General features: G+C 43.3%; 1 protein-coding gene across 5 annotated transcripts in view; it reads left to right on the top strand.

The window, feature by feature from the left end:
• The window catches only part of VWA5A (von Willebrand factor A domain containing 5A), a 26,982-nt gene continuing 10,777 nt past the window's right edge, over window positions 1-16,205 (top strand). For 2 of the 5 annotated variants that reach the window (XM_023517328.1, XM_023517331.1), the window contains exons 1-15: window positions 1-41; window positions 950-991; window positions 2,945-3,002; window positions 3,090-3,292; window positions 3,583-3,805; window positions 3,916-4,088; window positions 4,354-4,468; window positions 9,083-9,252; window positions 9,523-9,611; window positions 9,821-9,965; window positions 10,346-10,425; window positions 11,511-11,625; window positions 12,338-12,502; window positions 12,778-12,878; window positions 13,146-13,381. In XM_023517328.1, coding sequence (XP_023373096.1) covers window positions 2,960-3,002; window positions 3,090-3,292; window positions 3,583-3,805; window positions 3,916-4,088; window positions 4,354-4,468; window positions 9,083-9,252; window positions 9,523-9,611; window positions 9,821-9,965; window positions 10,346-10,425; window positions 11,511-11,625; window positions 12,338-12,502; window positions 12,778-12,878; window positions 13,146-13,381 — 1,858 coding nt within the window. In that variant the 5' untranslated portion in view covers window positions 1-41; window positions 950-991; window positions 2,945-2,959. Of the gene's footprint in view, window positions 141-882; window positions 992-2,944; window positions 3,003-3,089; window positions 3,293-3,582; window positions 3,806-3,915; window positions 4,089-4,353; window positions 4,469-9,082; window positions 9,253-9,522; window positions 9,612-9,820; window positions 9,966-10,345; window positions 10,426-11,510; window positions 11,626-12,337; window positions 12,503-12,777; window positions 12,879-13,145; window positions 13,382-16,205 lie in introns of those variants that run through there. The other 3 variants (XM_023517329.1, XM_023517330.1, XM_012809601.2) reach the window with 3 other exon arrangements.

Raw genomic sequence — 16,205 nt, 5'->3', positions numbered from 1 at the left:
CGCCGCGGCGTGATTCAGAGCCCTCGTGACTTCGGGAGCAGGTAGGCGGGTACGCCGCGGTCCCGGGGCTGGACGCCAGTCCCCGGCTCTGAGGACTCAGAACCGCACATTCTAATTCCCTGGGCCCCGATCCGAAACCTGTAAGAGCTTTCTCGAACTGCAAGCCCAAGAGGTGGGGAGTTTAGTCCGAGTGCGGGTCTCGGGGCGCGCTGCAGATTTGGCTGCTGAGGGGAATCTCGTGCCTGCTGCCGCGGGGAATTTACTCAGGCTCTAATCTGAAAGCCTCTCTTCCTGCTTTTATTTTCTTTTACTTTACTTTTCTCTTTCTTTCCTTTTCCCCTTCTTCCTTTGATATAGACAGTTGATGTTTTCTTAATTGTACGGACTTTTATGTTGCGGGAATTTGGTTCGTAAGCCTTCACCCGCCCCAATCGATTGCAGTCCCTTAACGCTGCTGTCCGTTCTGTGAAGACCAGGACATTAGAAATCTAGGATTGAACATGGAAGGACTACAGGACTCTCTGATTCGGTCCGAGCCCCACTCTGCATCCCTGGTTCTTGGCCACTTTCCAGGTTTTCCCCTCGTCTGCGGTAGAGCCGCGTTCACGCAGGCGGTGCCACCGGCGCCTCCCGGCTCCCTCCTGCCGGAGCCCGGACTCTGTATTCCTGAGGGTCCGGCTGAGAAGCAGCTCCCTGGCTCGGGGAAAAGCCTTCCCTTCTCCATCTTCCTCAGATTCGAGGCTTGCTTTCACCTTGGTCAGCCGCTATGGCCAGTCTCCCCTATGCTTTGCTGAAGTGCCGCCCCGAGAAACAGAACTGATTCTGATGCGAACGAATTTTTGTTTTTACTGGAAAGGGGAGGGGAGGGAAGGTGCAGAATAGCAAATTTCCCTCACTCAGGGTTTTGTTCGGGTGTTAGGATCGGGGAATTAAGCCTGTTTCTTTGTAGGAGACGTCGGTCGGCTCTGTTTCCCGCTCACAGACACCCTTGGTGAGTAGTGCCCAGCCTGACTTCTTTGCTTACCTGACACGGTTTTTTTTTTTTTTCAGCTTTTTCACGCCTGTGTGATCCTCCTGCCTTAAGGTCCCTGTTGGTGTTAATAGAAATTCTTCTCTCCCCCACCTCCAGCTTTTTTTCCAGAGAACCTGCCCCAGTCAGGCATCTACACGGAAGCTCCTTTCCTTTTTATTTATTTATTTATTTTTATTTTTAAATTGTTTTTCCTAAGCATTGTCTGTTTACCTCACACCTGCTGCTGCTGTGTTGCTATCAAATTGTGTACCATTTCGCTATAATCAGTTTTTATCGATTGGCCCCAAATCATTGCAGATATGAGTTGAAAAGCCTGACGTATGAGTGCTGATTTGAGGAGATGAGGCAGAGTGTCTCCGAAACACCCTTGCCCTTAGCTGGGTGAACAACAAGGACATTAACATGGATTGGGGTGGGGTGTTTTCAGGGGTGATTAGGGCGAGCCTAGAGGGTGTAGAAATAGTCCTGTCCAACGCTTCAGAAGCCCTGAGGCTGGTGATGATTCAGAGATTATCTGGCTTGTTGGGCCTTAGGGAAGGTTGGTCTTCCGGGACTTATCTTCCCCTGGGCCACTGGAAAAACACGTCACCTTCATTTTTCTTGAGTATTTTCTGTGTGTCAGGAAATGCCACTTGAGCTCGGTAAAAGATGTTTTCAGTAAAAATCTCCCTCACTGGTGCTGGGGATTGCAGGTCAGTTAATGCTTTGACAAAACGGGAGAGGCGAAGCAAGCAAATGATTCAATTCATAACGGTTCCAGAACATTTTCCAGGGGTGCTGGGGATCATCACTGGGACCAAACAAACAGACTCTCTGGATAAAAAAAAAAATCATAATGTAAATCATAACCAAGACAGGGAAAATTTCTCTCTTTGTTATCATATTATCTGAAATGGTTGTCCAAGATTTTAATAGAATTTCACAGCCTGGTCTAAAATACAGGGCATGAACACAAGTAATAGTTACATACCTCAGATTATCTTGGACAGAGAAAAGTGACTTCAATTATGAGTCCCCAAATCAAGCAGGCTACCGTACAGGAGTCCATTTGGGATCCTGCACCTTCTCACATACAGAGCTCTGCTTAGCATGATGCAAAGTGCATAGCAACAGAGGCTTATTAAACACCAGGGACAACAGCAGTAGGAACAATGCTGATACCGATCTTAATTGATTAAGTGCCTCCTGTGGGCCAGGTGCTATTCCAGGGACTTCACATATATTAATTCCTATAGGATGTGCAGGTATTATGATTCTCATTTTATAAAAACAATACTGAGTTTCAGAGGGCTTAAATCAGTGACAACTAATCAGTAGGATAAGGAGTGGTGTATTTGTGTTTGTTTGGTTGGTTGGTTGGTTGGTTTTTTTGGTTGTTGTTTTTTTGAGGCAGAGCCTCAAGCTGTTGCCCTGGGTAGAGTGCGGTGGCATCACAGCTCACAGCAACCTCTAACTCCTGGGCTCAAGCGAGTCTCCTGCCTCTACCTCCCAAGTAGCTGGGACTACAGGCGCCTCCACAATGCACTGCTATTTTTTGGCTGCAGCCGTCATTGTGGTTTGGCTGGTCCGGGCTGGATTCGAACCTGCCAGCTCAGGTGTATGTGGCTGGTGCCTTAGTTGCTTGAGCCACAGGCGCCGAGCCAAGGAGTGGTATATTAAATACACTTTCTGAAAAGTGGGACCAGGCTTTGATCCAGCCTCAGAGTGTTTCCAAAAACTTCCTGTTCAGTGGGTACTCCCCCCAACTGAGACTGGCATTTCGAAGGAGCCATATTGTTGGAATGTCTGCCCCCTTAGCACCGACATCAGCCCTTTGAGTGTATTCTTGTGCCAGACAGAAGCACATAAGGTACTGGTGTGAGGACAGACACCTCAACATGACACTCTGTTCGTTTTGTGTCTTTATTGCAGACACTCTGCATCATCATGGTGACCCAGTGTGGCCTACTCACCAACAAAAAGGGGCCAGGTAAGCCTGATTTGTGACTTTTCTAGCCCAAGACTGGGCCTTTAGAAGGCATTCTGTTAAAACTTGCGGCATCTGATTTGTCCCTAGTGGCGCTGAAGAGTATCTCTGTGAGCCTGTCCATTCGTGAGTTTGTGGCTGGTGTGTCTGCAACTCTAAACTATGAGAATGAGCAGAAAGTTCCTTTGGAGGCCTTCTTTGTCTTCCCCATGGATGAAGACTCTGCTGTCTACAGCTTTGAAGCCTTGGTAGATGGAAAACAAATTGTAGCAGAATTACAGGATAGGATAAAGGTACTGCGGATGGGCACCCTACTTCTTAGTAATGTGTGTTCCTTAAAATACCTATCAAATGAGAGCTCTTTCCTACACTCCCGCTAACGCCTGTTTTCCTAAAATCATTTGGTGGGGGTGGGAGGGAATCAATCGGAGACATTCATAGGGTAGCCGTGAACTTGACAAGACCAATCAGACTGCCCCCCCCCACACGCACACTTGTTTGCTTTCTGTGCTACTTGTCTGTTCATCAACAAGGTCACCTTTGATGTTGCCTTTCTTTCCCGCCCTCACCGTGTTCTTCACAGGCCCGTGAAAACTATGAGACTGCCATCTCCCAGGGCCACCAGGCCTTCTTATTGGAGGAGGATATGAGCTCCAGGGATGTCTTCTCTTGCAATGTGGGGAACCTCCAACCCGGGTCAAAGGCTGCACTCACCCTGAAGTACGTGCAGGAGCTGTCCCTGGAAGCGGATGGCGCCCTGCGCTTTGTGCTGCCAGCTGTGCTGAACCCTAGATACCAGCTCTCTGGTGCGTACCTGTCCCTTATGAACACTGGTGATGGGTGACTTAATTGGTCCCCTTAAGGTTGCGTGTGGGTGTGCTAAAAAGTAAAACACAACTAAAATAACTTTTTATAGGAAGTTCTCAGGACAGCTGCCTTAATAAGGGACCTGTAGTGCCTTTGGAGGACCTGCCCTACACACTCAGTATGGTTGCCACCATCAATTCCCAGCATAGCATCGAGAAAGTGCAATCCAACTGCGCCTTCAGTCCTCTTCAGTACCTTGGAGATGATAAGACTTCTGCTCAGGTAATTAATGAAGGAGTACTATTTTTGCCAGTATCCCTGTTCCTTGGATCTTAACTTCATCCTCATACAATCCATCCCAAATGTCAACTCAAAGAGAAGTCCTTCCTTACCCCTGTTTAACATCCAGAATTTTCTCTCCATTCTCCCTTCTGCTCCTGATGGTGTTCACTCAAGGAGGAAGCCTGTAGCCCCCAGCTCTGACCTCCGCCCCTGGAAGCAGTTAGTGATAGTTCTAATGGGGTTTCTTTGCCTGTTCCCAACTCAGATTTCCCTGGCTGATGGCCACAAGTATGATCGGGATGTGGAGCTTCTGATTTACTACATCAAAGTGCACACCCCCAGTGTAGCTGTGGAGATGGGGATGCCTGATCTCGGCCCAGGTATTTTGCTTTATAGTCACTTCCTAAGAGGGAACTTCCTGTCTTGGAATTGCCCTGAAATTACCCTCACTTTTTTCTCCTTTCCAGTAGCAAGTAAGACATAGCCATGTGAAATATTGAGGTAAACATAGCTGACTTAATGGCGAACAAAAATGGTCAGACTTATTGAGTATACTTAAATTAATGACACAGCACAACGGTTTATAAACAGGAGATAGTGATCAGTCCTGCAATGCAAATTGTAATGAAATGCTATTTCATTTGAAATACAAATCAAATAATCACGTGATATTTTCGTCTTGCAAATTATCATTTTCCAAACCTATAATGCCTCATGCTTTAAAGCTGTGATGAATTTGGCATTATCATAGATTCCCTGAAGCAAAATAATTTGGTATCAACCTTTTGAGGAGAAATTTGCCTATATGTGTCAAATAAATGTTTATTTTGATGATTTCAATTTTGGGAATCTTACCTAAGGAAAAAAATCTAACTATAAGTAAAAATGTACATTGAGCTGTCTCTTGCCATTTTAATGATAATCTAAGATTAATGAATTATCAAAATATTTTAAAGGGGCTATATTTACTGTGTAAGGTATACTTAGAGGAGTTATCATGTAGCTACTAAAATAGCGTACAGAGGCAGATTTAAATAATTTGGAAAAAAGGCTTCCAAAAAATGTTAAGTAAAAAGAAAAGTAAGTTATACAAGCTAATTACCACTATAATTAGGGAAAACATTTAAAAACACAGAAAACCATGCAAGTGGTAGTTAGGGTTAGATTAAAACTTTTTAAATTTTTCTTTAATAAATAACATTTATTGATTGATTCATCATACCTTCATGCAGTCTTACCTAGAAGAGTTTTGTTTTTTTTTATTGTTGGGGATTCATTGAGGGTGCACTGATTGCATTTGTTAGGTAAAGTCCCTCTTAACAATCGTGTCTTGCCCCTAAAAGGTGTGACACACACCAAGACCCCACCCCCTCCCTCCTTCTGTCTCTTTCTGCTCTAGAAGAGTTTTTTCTTTTTTTTTTTTTGAGACAGAGCCTCAAGCTGAGCCCCTGGGTCGAGTGCCATGGCTTCACTGCTCACAGCAACCTCCAACTCCTGGGCTCAAGCGAGTCTCCTGCCTCAGCCTCCCAAGTAGCTGGGACCACAGGCACCCGCCACAATGCCCGGCTATTTTTTGGTTGTAGCCATTATTGTTGTTTGGTGGGCCCGGGCTAGATTTGAACCCACCACCTTAGGTGTATGTGGCTGGTGCCTTAGCCACTTGGGCCACAGGCGCCGAGCCGAAGAGTTTTTTCTTAATTGTGGTTCTTATTGTGGGAAAATGTGCTTCACAGAATTAACCTCCTTAAATATTTTTAAGTGAACAGTTCTGGGGCCTCAAGTACATTCACCTTGTTCTACAGCCTTGACCACCATCCATCTCTAAGTTTTTTTATCTTGCCCTAGTTTCTTAGTTTATTTTAATGTCTCTTATTCTTAAATTTTTGCATATATAGTAGTTGGACTGTATATAAGATATTTAATTGATGACTGGTGTGCCTTTGTGCTGCCTGAACTTTTCTCTAACTTTTTCCCTACTTGGTCTATATAATTTATTGATTAATTAAAACATACATATATGCACTTTTCCTTACAAGTAAAATTATAACCCATATCAATCTGTTGTGCTCCTGGGGCCTTCCCAGGCTGCCATACTGGTGGATTTCAGGGGTCATGAAGCAGGACTAGGGCGGTACCTGGGCCTCAGTGGGTAGGGCACTGGCCCCAAATACCAAGGGTGGTGGGTTCAAACCCAGCCCCGGCCAGCAACAACAATAAAAAGATAGCCGGGCATTGTGGCGGCTGTAGTCCCAGCTACTCGGGAGGCTAAGGCAAGAGAATCGCCTAAGCCCAGGAGTTGGAGGTTGCTGTGGGCTGTGTGATGCCATAGCACTTTACCGAGGGCGATAAAGTGAGACTCTGTCTCTACAATAAAAAAGCAGCAGGACTAGTATTGCCACTTCTGAAGCCTTTTGCACAGAGTGGGATGGGAGCATCTTTGGTGACGATCATATTTAAAGTGACATGGCTTCTCTCATCTTCTCTCTCTCTCTTGACGCTGGCATTTCAGTTAGGGTCTTGCTTCTGCAATCGTAGCTACTGTGAGGACATTCCCTATAGCTGGTTTTGAGTAAGCCACCTCACTCTCTCATGGTTAATGTTTGGCCAAAGTAGCTTCATATTTGAGCTCACAGCTTGGAACTCTAGTTTGTCCTCTTTTGTTGAGCTCTTCCTCTTCAGGGCCAGATGTCCAAGCTCCCAGCCTCAGCCAAGTTTGCTGGCTCTTCCGTGAAGCTCCATGCTGTCTCTTTGTACAGTGGTTGCTTGTTTTTTTCCTTGCCTTTTGGTATCTCCTTGGGTTCCCGTGAAATATTCCAATCACAGTAACCTTGTCTTTAGTCAGGATTATAGTGAAGGATTGTTTCCCGCAGAGAAAGTTTCATCAAGTTAGATCTTAAAAAGGGAAGGATTGTAATCTCAGTCCCCTTTCTTCTAAGAACTTAGCCCCGGTGTACATTTTCTCCTCTGTTCCCCAGGACCATAGGGAGACAGCAGGCTGTGTTATTCCTTCGAGCAGGGCCTCTCAAGTCTTGCTTCCTATGTCATATATTTCATAAAGATGACTTACTATTCTCTTCCACACTAGGAAGCAAAAACTTAGTGCCAGCTTGGCTCACTGAAAGCATTTAGAGTTCTGTCAAATCAAACCCCGCACTATAGGACAAAAACATAAGACCTTATTCTTTACAAACTTAGAACAGAGGTACTTTCTATGTTAATAACATGATATCTTTTTGAAATCAAATCTGTGATTTAATCAAATAATTGTTCAAAAATAAAATTTAGAAATAATTGTTATAAAATTGTTACAAAGAGCTTAATCTGAGTTGAGCCCTATACCGGGTTCCTTAAGTGTATTATGTCACTTAACCTGATAGTCATCTTGAGGGTGGGTATTATTACTGTGATTCTTCAGATGAGGAAACCGAGATGAGCAAGCAGGGAAGCTAAGGTTTGAAAGGCCACATTTAAAAGCAAGCTGAGACTCATGAAGTGCAAATAGCTTCTGCTTCCAGGAGGGAAGAGCCAGGCTGAAATTACAGTAGATAATCCACATAGAGTGTTTCCTGTTCTTTTTTTTGAGACAGAGCCTCAAGCTGTCCCCCTGGGTAGAGTGCTGTGGCATCACAGCTCACAGCAACCTCCAACTCTTGGGCTCAAGCAAGTCTCCTGCCTCAGCCTCCCAAGTAGCTGGGACCATAGGTGTCTGCCACAACGCCCAGCTATTTTTTGGTTGCAGCCATCATTGTTATTTGCTGGGCCTGGGCTGGATTTGAACCTACCACCTTAGGTGTATGTGGCTGGAGCCTTAGCTACTTGAGCCACAGGCACTGAGCAGTGTTTCCTGTTCTTAGGACGTTGTTCTGGAAATTTAGGTGCAGTAACTCATCATACTCCTAGGAACTTTTCCAACTTCTGCGTACAATGCTAGATTCGTGATAAGCAGCTGTCTCTCAGAATGAAAAGGAATCTACCTTGCCCATTACAAAAATCTTACTCTTCCATCGACTATACAGACATCTGGATTATGTAAACGTTATTTTTGAACTAGCGTTTCATTAGATCTTTGCTGGACCACCATTTTATTTAGAAACCATTTTGGTTGAGTATCCCGTGAGTTAAGAGATTAAACTGACCCATGCCCTGTGATCACACTGAATTTCAGGGCTACTGAGACAATAAATCTGTAATCCCAGAATCACTGTGTAAAGATAGGATGATGCAATTTAATTTTATATTCTCTAAACTATAAAACTAGAGTTGACATAACCCAGCCATTTTCGTTTCTTCTCTCTCTCGACGCTGGCATTTCAGTTCCTACACCAGCTTTCTCTTACCCCTAAAAATAAAGTCATGACTCTGGCTGTGAGAATTTAGCCACAGAGGCAAGGCTCTAATGGTCACTCCCACCCCCTTGTTTGAATGATGCTACGAGAGTCTAACCCACATCCCAGTGCTTCCCTTTCTTCTGGGGACCATCAGCGAGTACTTCATACCAAAGCAAGCAAACCCACCTTGCTGTGTATAACACTATAGTCTCAACTTTTGTAAATTAGCCTAAAAATTGTCCATATAAGTATCATTTTTTTCAAAGCTGTAATTAAAGGCTTAAGCAAGGACCCATGTGTTAGACTAGACTCTCCGTTGGTTTGATTTGAAGAGAAGGTTTGCCTGTGGCGGTAAAAATGTCTGATTGATTTGGTAGACTCTGAAACTTGTTAACCTGATGTCTTTCACGTATTTGCTCAGCAGCCAAGAAAGGGGCATCCAGTCACAATATTTTAATTATTGATTGTGCCTACTAACCTCTGCCCTCTTTCTTCTCTTTCGTATCTGTTCTGATTTTATTTCTTTTGTATGTTTGTAACTTACCTCAAACCCTTTCCAAATAGACAAAGCCTAAGGATCAAACAGTGAGTTCATTACCATTGATTCTTAGGCACTTTTGGATGCAGAAGTTCTTTTTTGTTTCACAGTTTATCTTTTCTTTGTAGATAATTTGCTCGGACAGCCATCTGCAATGGTGAGTTTCTATCCAGAGATCACAGAAGACCAGCCGTCTACTACCTGCGGAGAATTCATCTTCCTCATGGACCGCTCAGGCAGTATGGAGACCCCCATGAGCGGCCAGGGCATAGCTCAGCAGCGTATAGAGGCGGCCAAGGTGAAACTAGTAACTTTCTTTTTTTTGGTGGTGTGCTTAAGAGAGGATAAATCTGAACGGTTAAGTTAGGGAGCATTAGGAGCTGTAGGTCTGTTTTCAGCCTGAGCTACAGGCAGCATGACCACTCTGAGCCTAGCCTTGGAATGTAAGGAATGCAAGGAGCCGTGATGTCCCACACCCTCACCCTGGAGGTAGTAGAATGGCAGGGTCTGTGGATGCCAGAAGAGAGAAGATCGTCTCTCACTCTGCCTCATTCTCTCTCACCTTCAGGAAACACTGATTTTGCTGCTGAAGAGTTTACCCATAGGCTGTTATTTCAACATCTATGGATTCGGCTCTACCTATGAGGCATTCTTTGAGTAAGTTTCTGAAAAAGCCATAGAGAGTCCAAATTGATACTTTAAAAAAAGGGCTTCCTTAGTTGAAGGGCTGTTGCAGAATTTGCCATTGAGGATTTCAGGTAAGATTGCCTTTTGATAGGAGGATCTCAATTCAGGCACTCAGCACTGTGCAGTGTCCAGCGGCCATCGTGTTACTGTGTTATACTGGATGGGTTTGTTTTCCCTAGGCAAAGTGTGAAGTACTCGCAGCAGACAATGACGGAGGCCCTGGAGAGGGTGAGGCTTATGCGGGCAGACCTAGGAGGCACTGAAATCTTGGCACCACTCCAGAACATTTACAGGGTGCCCTCCATCTCGGGCCACCCCCTGCAGGTAAGAATCGGAACAGAGCTAGCAGAAGGGTCAGAGAGATTCTGTTCAAGAGTGGGATTGTTGAAAGATAGTTTCATTCAGAGCCTTATATAGTAAAGGGGAGGGGAAGACAGGGCATTTTTCTTCTTCTTTAACTCCACGTGATGAGCAATGGAAGTTGTTTTGTTGAAGCTAATTGGGGAGGTGCTGAAAATTCCAGGGTTCTGAACAGACCACGTGAGAATGTGATGCTAGTGGCAATGGGACGTTAAGGGTCTCGTGGTTGTTTAAACAGGCATCAGAGCCTCTGCAATGAAATAGTTGAGCGTTTCAAGGGCAAATTCTGTTCGCTTAAAATGAACTTGATGCAAGCTTGATGAGCATTTTCTTTCTTTGTACAGCTTTTCGTCTTCACAGATGGAGAAGTTAATGACACATACAGTGTAATTAAAGAAGTTGGAATGAATAAGCATAAACACAGGTATGGAGAGAATGCGATTTCTGGGTGGCTGTGTCCACATGGTGCCCTGTGTCATCTGCTGCTGTGTGTCATTTAGTGTTGATATTTCTTGTAGAGGACAGAACGGTTCCACAATTTTAGTTTTAGCAGCTGAATATTTATTACTGACTACAAAAATTAATTTTCCAAAGAACATCAACACAGCAGAATCTTCATCCCTTATTCTTTTCTAAACCACAGCGGAACAAGATTTGAATAGGAAGATGTGGTCCACGATGTTGCCCAATAATGTTATTAAATTTCATAGGCTCTGATCACCCTTTGAACATCTTGAAAAAACAGTTCTACATTTCATATGGAACCAGAACAAAACCCAAATAGCCAGTGCAGTTCTATGAAATAAGAACAAATCTGGAGGCCTCCTTATCAGGCTCAAGGCTATATTACTATAAGTCTATGGCATAGAAGTCAAAACAGTATGGTAACTGGCATAAAAACGGAAACATCAATCTCTGGAACAGAACAGAGAATATAGAGATGCAGCCAGCCTCATTTTGACATCTGATCTTTGACAAGGCAAAGGGAATCACACACTGGGGAAAAGCATCCCTATTCCATAAACGGTGCTGGGAGAACTGGTTAGCCACATGTAAAAGACCGAAACTGGACCTGCATCTCTCACCACTTAACAAAAAGTAACTCCCAATAAATGAAAGCTTTTAAATTTAGGACACAAAACTAAAAAGACCCTAGAAGGAAGTATAGGAGGCAATCTTACCAGCCTAGGGAAGGACGACTGACTAGTGCTCCCGTGCCATCTCTGTTATTAAGTAGTGTGGCCTGGGATAGGTTTCTTAACTTCTCTGGGCCTCAGTTTCTTAGCTGCAAAATGAAGGTAGAAGCCTGCCTATCAGGGGTACTGGGATGATTAAATGGTAGGCCTTTTCGTAGCTCCTGAAATAGAGAAAATGCTCAGTAAATGGTAGCTATTGTACTTTTATCAAGAAAGTAGCCTCTGTCTTTACATCCCTCTGACTATTAGGTGCTAAGTGTACAGCTCCGCCCCTTTGCGCCTGTCTCTGATCTTCATGCTTTTACGCTTGCAGGTGTTTCTCTTTTGGTATTGGAGAAGGTGCCTCCACCAGCCTAATAAAAGGCATTGCCCAGGCGTCAAGAGGCACGGCAGAATTTATCACAGGCAGGGAGAGGATGCAGTCCAAGGTGAGAGAAGGGCTGTGTGTTCAGAGGTGACACTCTAGACCTCGTGTGGAACAGGGTGGGAGACCCTGCAAGTGCAAGGGGCAGCAACCTGCCCCTGGGATGCCATTTTTATATGCCCAGGGCCTTGCACTGTATACTTAGTAGGACTACTTTCAGCCTACTGTAAAGGGGAAGCCCTGTAGTATCCGAAGAAATGGCATCTGGTCCATCTGTAGCTGAAAGGCCAAAAACGAGATGCTGAAAGAGATTAGAGCCTTTGCATTGAAGAGCAGAGACAGAGAAACTAAGAGTTTTTTGGCTGTTGTGATTGAGATTCTAAGTCTGTGCTTTAGGACTTCTTAAATCTTCATGCAAAGATACAAAGAAGAGGAGAATGAACAAGTGTGATCTAACAGATTGGAAGAGGTGGGAAAGTGATACTCCATTTAGTCAGCCTGCACAACAAGGCGTCTTGTTATCCAGCCACTCTTTTTCACTTGATCCGTCTCTCATCTAATCCTCTTCTGCAAAAGTCTTGTTCCTAAACATTTCCTTCTTTCATATCAATGTTACTCTATCTGTGAGCTTTAGCTTCCTCGTGTGTAAAGCAACAGAAAGAAGTAGGCATGACATAGATAGCGTGGTATTTTATATGTAATACATAGTCAATTAATAGTACCTACACTGTTGGTTATTTTTTTTCACTGCTTGTTCTGTTCCTTTCCTCCATTAGGCTCTTAGGACCCTGAAGAATTCTCTGCAGCCTGCGGTGGAGGACTTATCTGTGAGCTGGGATTTGCCTGCTGGTCTGTCTGCTAAAGTGCTTTCCCCAGAACAGACTATCATCTTTAAGGGTCAGAGGTTAATCATCTACGCCCAGTTGTCTGGAGTGATGCCAGTGAGTCTCCATTTTTGTCAGTTCCTCTAGTTGGAGAAGCTACGCTAGTGACAATTTCGTGAAAACTGGTGGGTGGATTTGGATCTCAAAGGAAGAGATGGCACTTGCCAGGTAGCACCAGCCAGCCCGTGGCCTCCCCCGTCAATCCTGGTTTTCTGGGCTGTTTGATTGTTAGTCAGGGATTTTCATGGATTGTGGTGGGGACCTGCTCCCATTTTAATCCTGTTCTTGGTGGTCTCCTCCTTCTGTTACTTCTACTTTTCTCTAATTTGTAGGCAGCAGAGACAACAGGACACGTTTGCCTCAAGTATGCATTCCACGGCAAGCATTGCGAGGATAAGGTGACATTCTCTTTACAACCCAAGACTGATGCCAAGTGAGAATTCTGTTTTCCTTTGCAATTCTATTCCTCCCTCTCTCTCTCTCTCTCTCTCTCTGTCTCTTTCTGCCACCCCTGGAGGTTGAATTTCTTTTCATAATTTTGGGCTCAATCACTTTTTATTTCTAAACCACCCAAGTCTTATCTCTTCTCCTTATCTGAATTTTTCTTCTCACTGCTGTTTCTAACTTTTAAGAGCTCCAAGTGACTGTCCTGTTGGGTGTTTTCCCCATAGTTTCATGATTTATTCTTTTCTTCTTTCAGCCTCACCATTCACCGCCTTGCTGCCAAGGCCTTTATCCAGAGCATGGACCTGGGTTTCATGGAGACACCAGCAAGTTACAGAAAAGAAGTGTTGAACACCAGCCTTGAGACTGGTGTCATTAGCTCCTTCACAGCTTTCATTGCCATCAACAAGGAGCTCAACCAGCCAGTTCAGGGGCCCTTGTCTCAAATGGACATTCCAAGGCCAGTTCTGCTGCCCCGTCTCCGTGGAGGTGGTGAGTTGTTTTGTTTGTTTGTTTTATTGTTGGGGATTCATTTGAGGGTACAAAGAACCAGGTTACATTGATTGTATTTGTTAAGTAAAGTCCCTCTTATAATTGTGTCCCACCCCCAAAAGCTCTGTCACACACTGAGACCACGCCTCTTCCATCCTTTCTTCTCTCTGCTCTCCCCTCACCCCAATCCCCACCATGTACGAGGTCATTAATTGTCCTCCTGTCAGAATTGAGTACATAGGATTCTTGCTTCTCCATTCTTGTGATGCTTTATAAAGAAGAATGTGTTCTACTTCCAGGTTAATACAAAAGATGTAAAGACTCCATCTCTTTTAATGACTGAATAGTATTCCATGGTGTACATATACCACAGCTTGTTAATCCATTCCTGAGTTGGTGGGCATTTAGGTGGTTTCCACATTTTGGTGATTGTAAATTAAGTTGTGATAAACAGTCTAGGACAAGTGTTCTTATGGTAAAAGGATTTTTTTTTCCTTCTGGATAGATGCCCAGCAATGGGATTGTGGGATCAAATGGGAGGTCTAATTTGAGTTCCTTTAGGGTTCTCCATACTTCCTTCCAAAAAGGTTGTTTTAGTTTGCAGTCCCACCAGCAGTGTAAAAGTGTTCCCTTCTCTCCATATCCACGTCAGCATCTGCAGTTTGGAGATTTTGTGATGTGGGCCATTCTCAGTGGGATTAGACGATATCTTGGAGGTGGTGAGTTTTATCTCATTCAGCCTCTTACAGAACAAAAGGTCCTGAGTGTTTGAGCACAATATTTAAAGGAAATGGTGGTGAAACATTCTTAAATTGTCTTGTTCTCCTTGTCTTTCCACATCTGGCTAATGTTAAACTTCTCTGTCCTAGGGAACTAGAACATCGCATTAACCAGGAGATTTAATATAATCCAAGTGAAAAAAAACAAAACAAAAAACCAGAAAGTGCACATAAGCATTGACTAATCAAACTGTCAAAATATGAAGTAGATTTATCTTCTTTTTTAAAAGAGCAAGCAGCTTTATTGAGATACAATTCACATATCATACAATTCATCCATTAAAGTCTATAGTCCAATGGTTTTTAGTACATTGTGCAGCCATTGTCAAAATTAATAAAATCAATGTTAGAGCGTTTTCATCACCTAAGAAAGTAAGTCCATTGCCATTAGCAGTCATTTCTTCTCCTGACCCCCACCTTGCCTCTCCTCCAACCCGTTCACCCCTCTCCCATCCCAGGTAATCAAACACATACCTGCTGTCTGTCTCTCTACATGTGCCTAATCTTTTATATCTCTATGTATTTGCCTATTCTGGACCCTTTTTCCTTCTGTGTAACTGTAAAATTGCATAACCTTTGGCCAGAGTCCTCCCATTCTCCCACTCTTTAATTACCACGCCTCTGGTAACCATCATCGTACTTACTGGCCACTTCCATGAGGTCATCATCTTCCTGTGTGAGTGAGATCGTGCAGCGTTTCTCTTTCTGTGCCTGGCTGACTTCACTTAACATCATGTTATCCAGGTTCATCCTCATTGTCTCAAATGGCGGGATTTCGTTCTGTCTTAAGGCCGTGTACCGTTCCATTGTATATGTTTTCCACATTTTCAATATCTGTTTATTCACTGGACGCCTGTGCTGATTCCAGGTCTTGGCTGTTAGGAATAGTGCTCCATAAACCATGGGGGTGCAGAATTCTCTTCCACATACTGATTTCAGACCTTTTGATAGACCCACATATCCAGTAGAAGGGTCATTGTTCTCTTTTTAATATTTCAAGAAGTCTTCGAGATGTTTTCCAGAATGGGTTTACTAATTTATATTCCTACCCAGAGTATGTAAGGATTCCATTTTCTTCATATTCTCACCAACACCTATTATCTTTTTTCTTTTTGATAATAGCCATTGATATTTCATTATGATTTGATTTGTATTTTGCTAAGTGATACTGGACTTGTTTTCATATGCTTATTGGCCATTTGTACATTTGTACATACTCTTTTGAGAGATGTCTTTTCAAGTCTTTTGTCTGTTTTTTTAAATAAGGTTATTTTTTTCATGCTATTGAGTTATTTTAAGTTCCTTGTATATTTTGGATATATTAGCCCCTTATTGATTGCCTGTTTGGTCTGCCTGTATTTTCTCCCATTCTGCAGGTTGTCCCTTGATTATTTCCTTTGTGACCCAGAAGCTTTTTAGTTTGCTCTAATCTATTTGTCTACTGTTGCTTTGTTGCCTGTGCTTGGCCATATCCCAAAAACTATTCCCCAGAGCTTTCCCCCTGTTTTCCTCCAGTAGTTTCACAGTTTCAGATCTTACAGTTAAGACTTTAATCCATTTTGAGTTAGCTTTTGCTTATGACGTGGAATGAAGGTCTAGTTTTACTCTTCTGCGTGTGTATATCCAGTTTTTTCTACACAGTGGGTAAAGAGGCTGTCCTTTACCCATTATGTATTCTCAGCAACCCTTTCAAAAATTAGTTGGCTATAAGTGTATAGATTTATTCCTGGGCTTTCTGTTTGGTTCCCCTGGTCTAGGTATCTGTTTTTATGCCAATACTATGCTGTTTTGGTTGCTGTAGCTTTGTAGAATATTTTGAAGTCAGAGAGCATGCTGCATCTAGGTTGTTTTGTTTTGTTCAAGTTTTCTTTGACAATTTGGGTGTTTTATGATTCCATACAATTTTTTGGATTTTTTTATTTATGTAAAGAATGTCATTGGTATATTGACAGGGATTACACTGAATCTGCAGATTGCTTTGGTAGTATGGACATTTTAACAATATTCTTCTAATCTGCAAACATAGGATATCTTTTTTTTTTTTT

Source organism: Otolemur garnettii, unplaced genomic scaffold, assembly GCF_000181295.1.
Source record: "Otolemur garnettii isolate 467f Iridium unplaced genomic scaffold, OtoGar3 scaffold00108, whole genome shotgun sequence".
Classification (NCBI taxonomy): domain Eukaryota; kingdom Metazoa; phylum Chordata; class Mammalia; order Primates; family Galagidae; genus Otolemur; species Otolemur garnettii.
The sequence above is the reverse complement of the archived record's forward strand: the minus strand, read 5'-3'. Positions and strand labels throughout refer to the sequence as shown.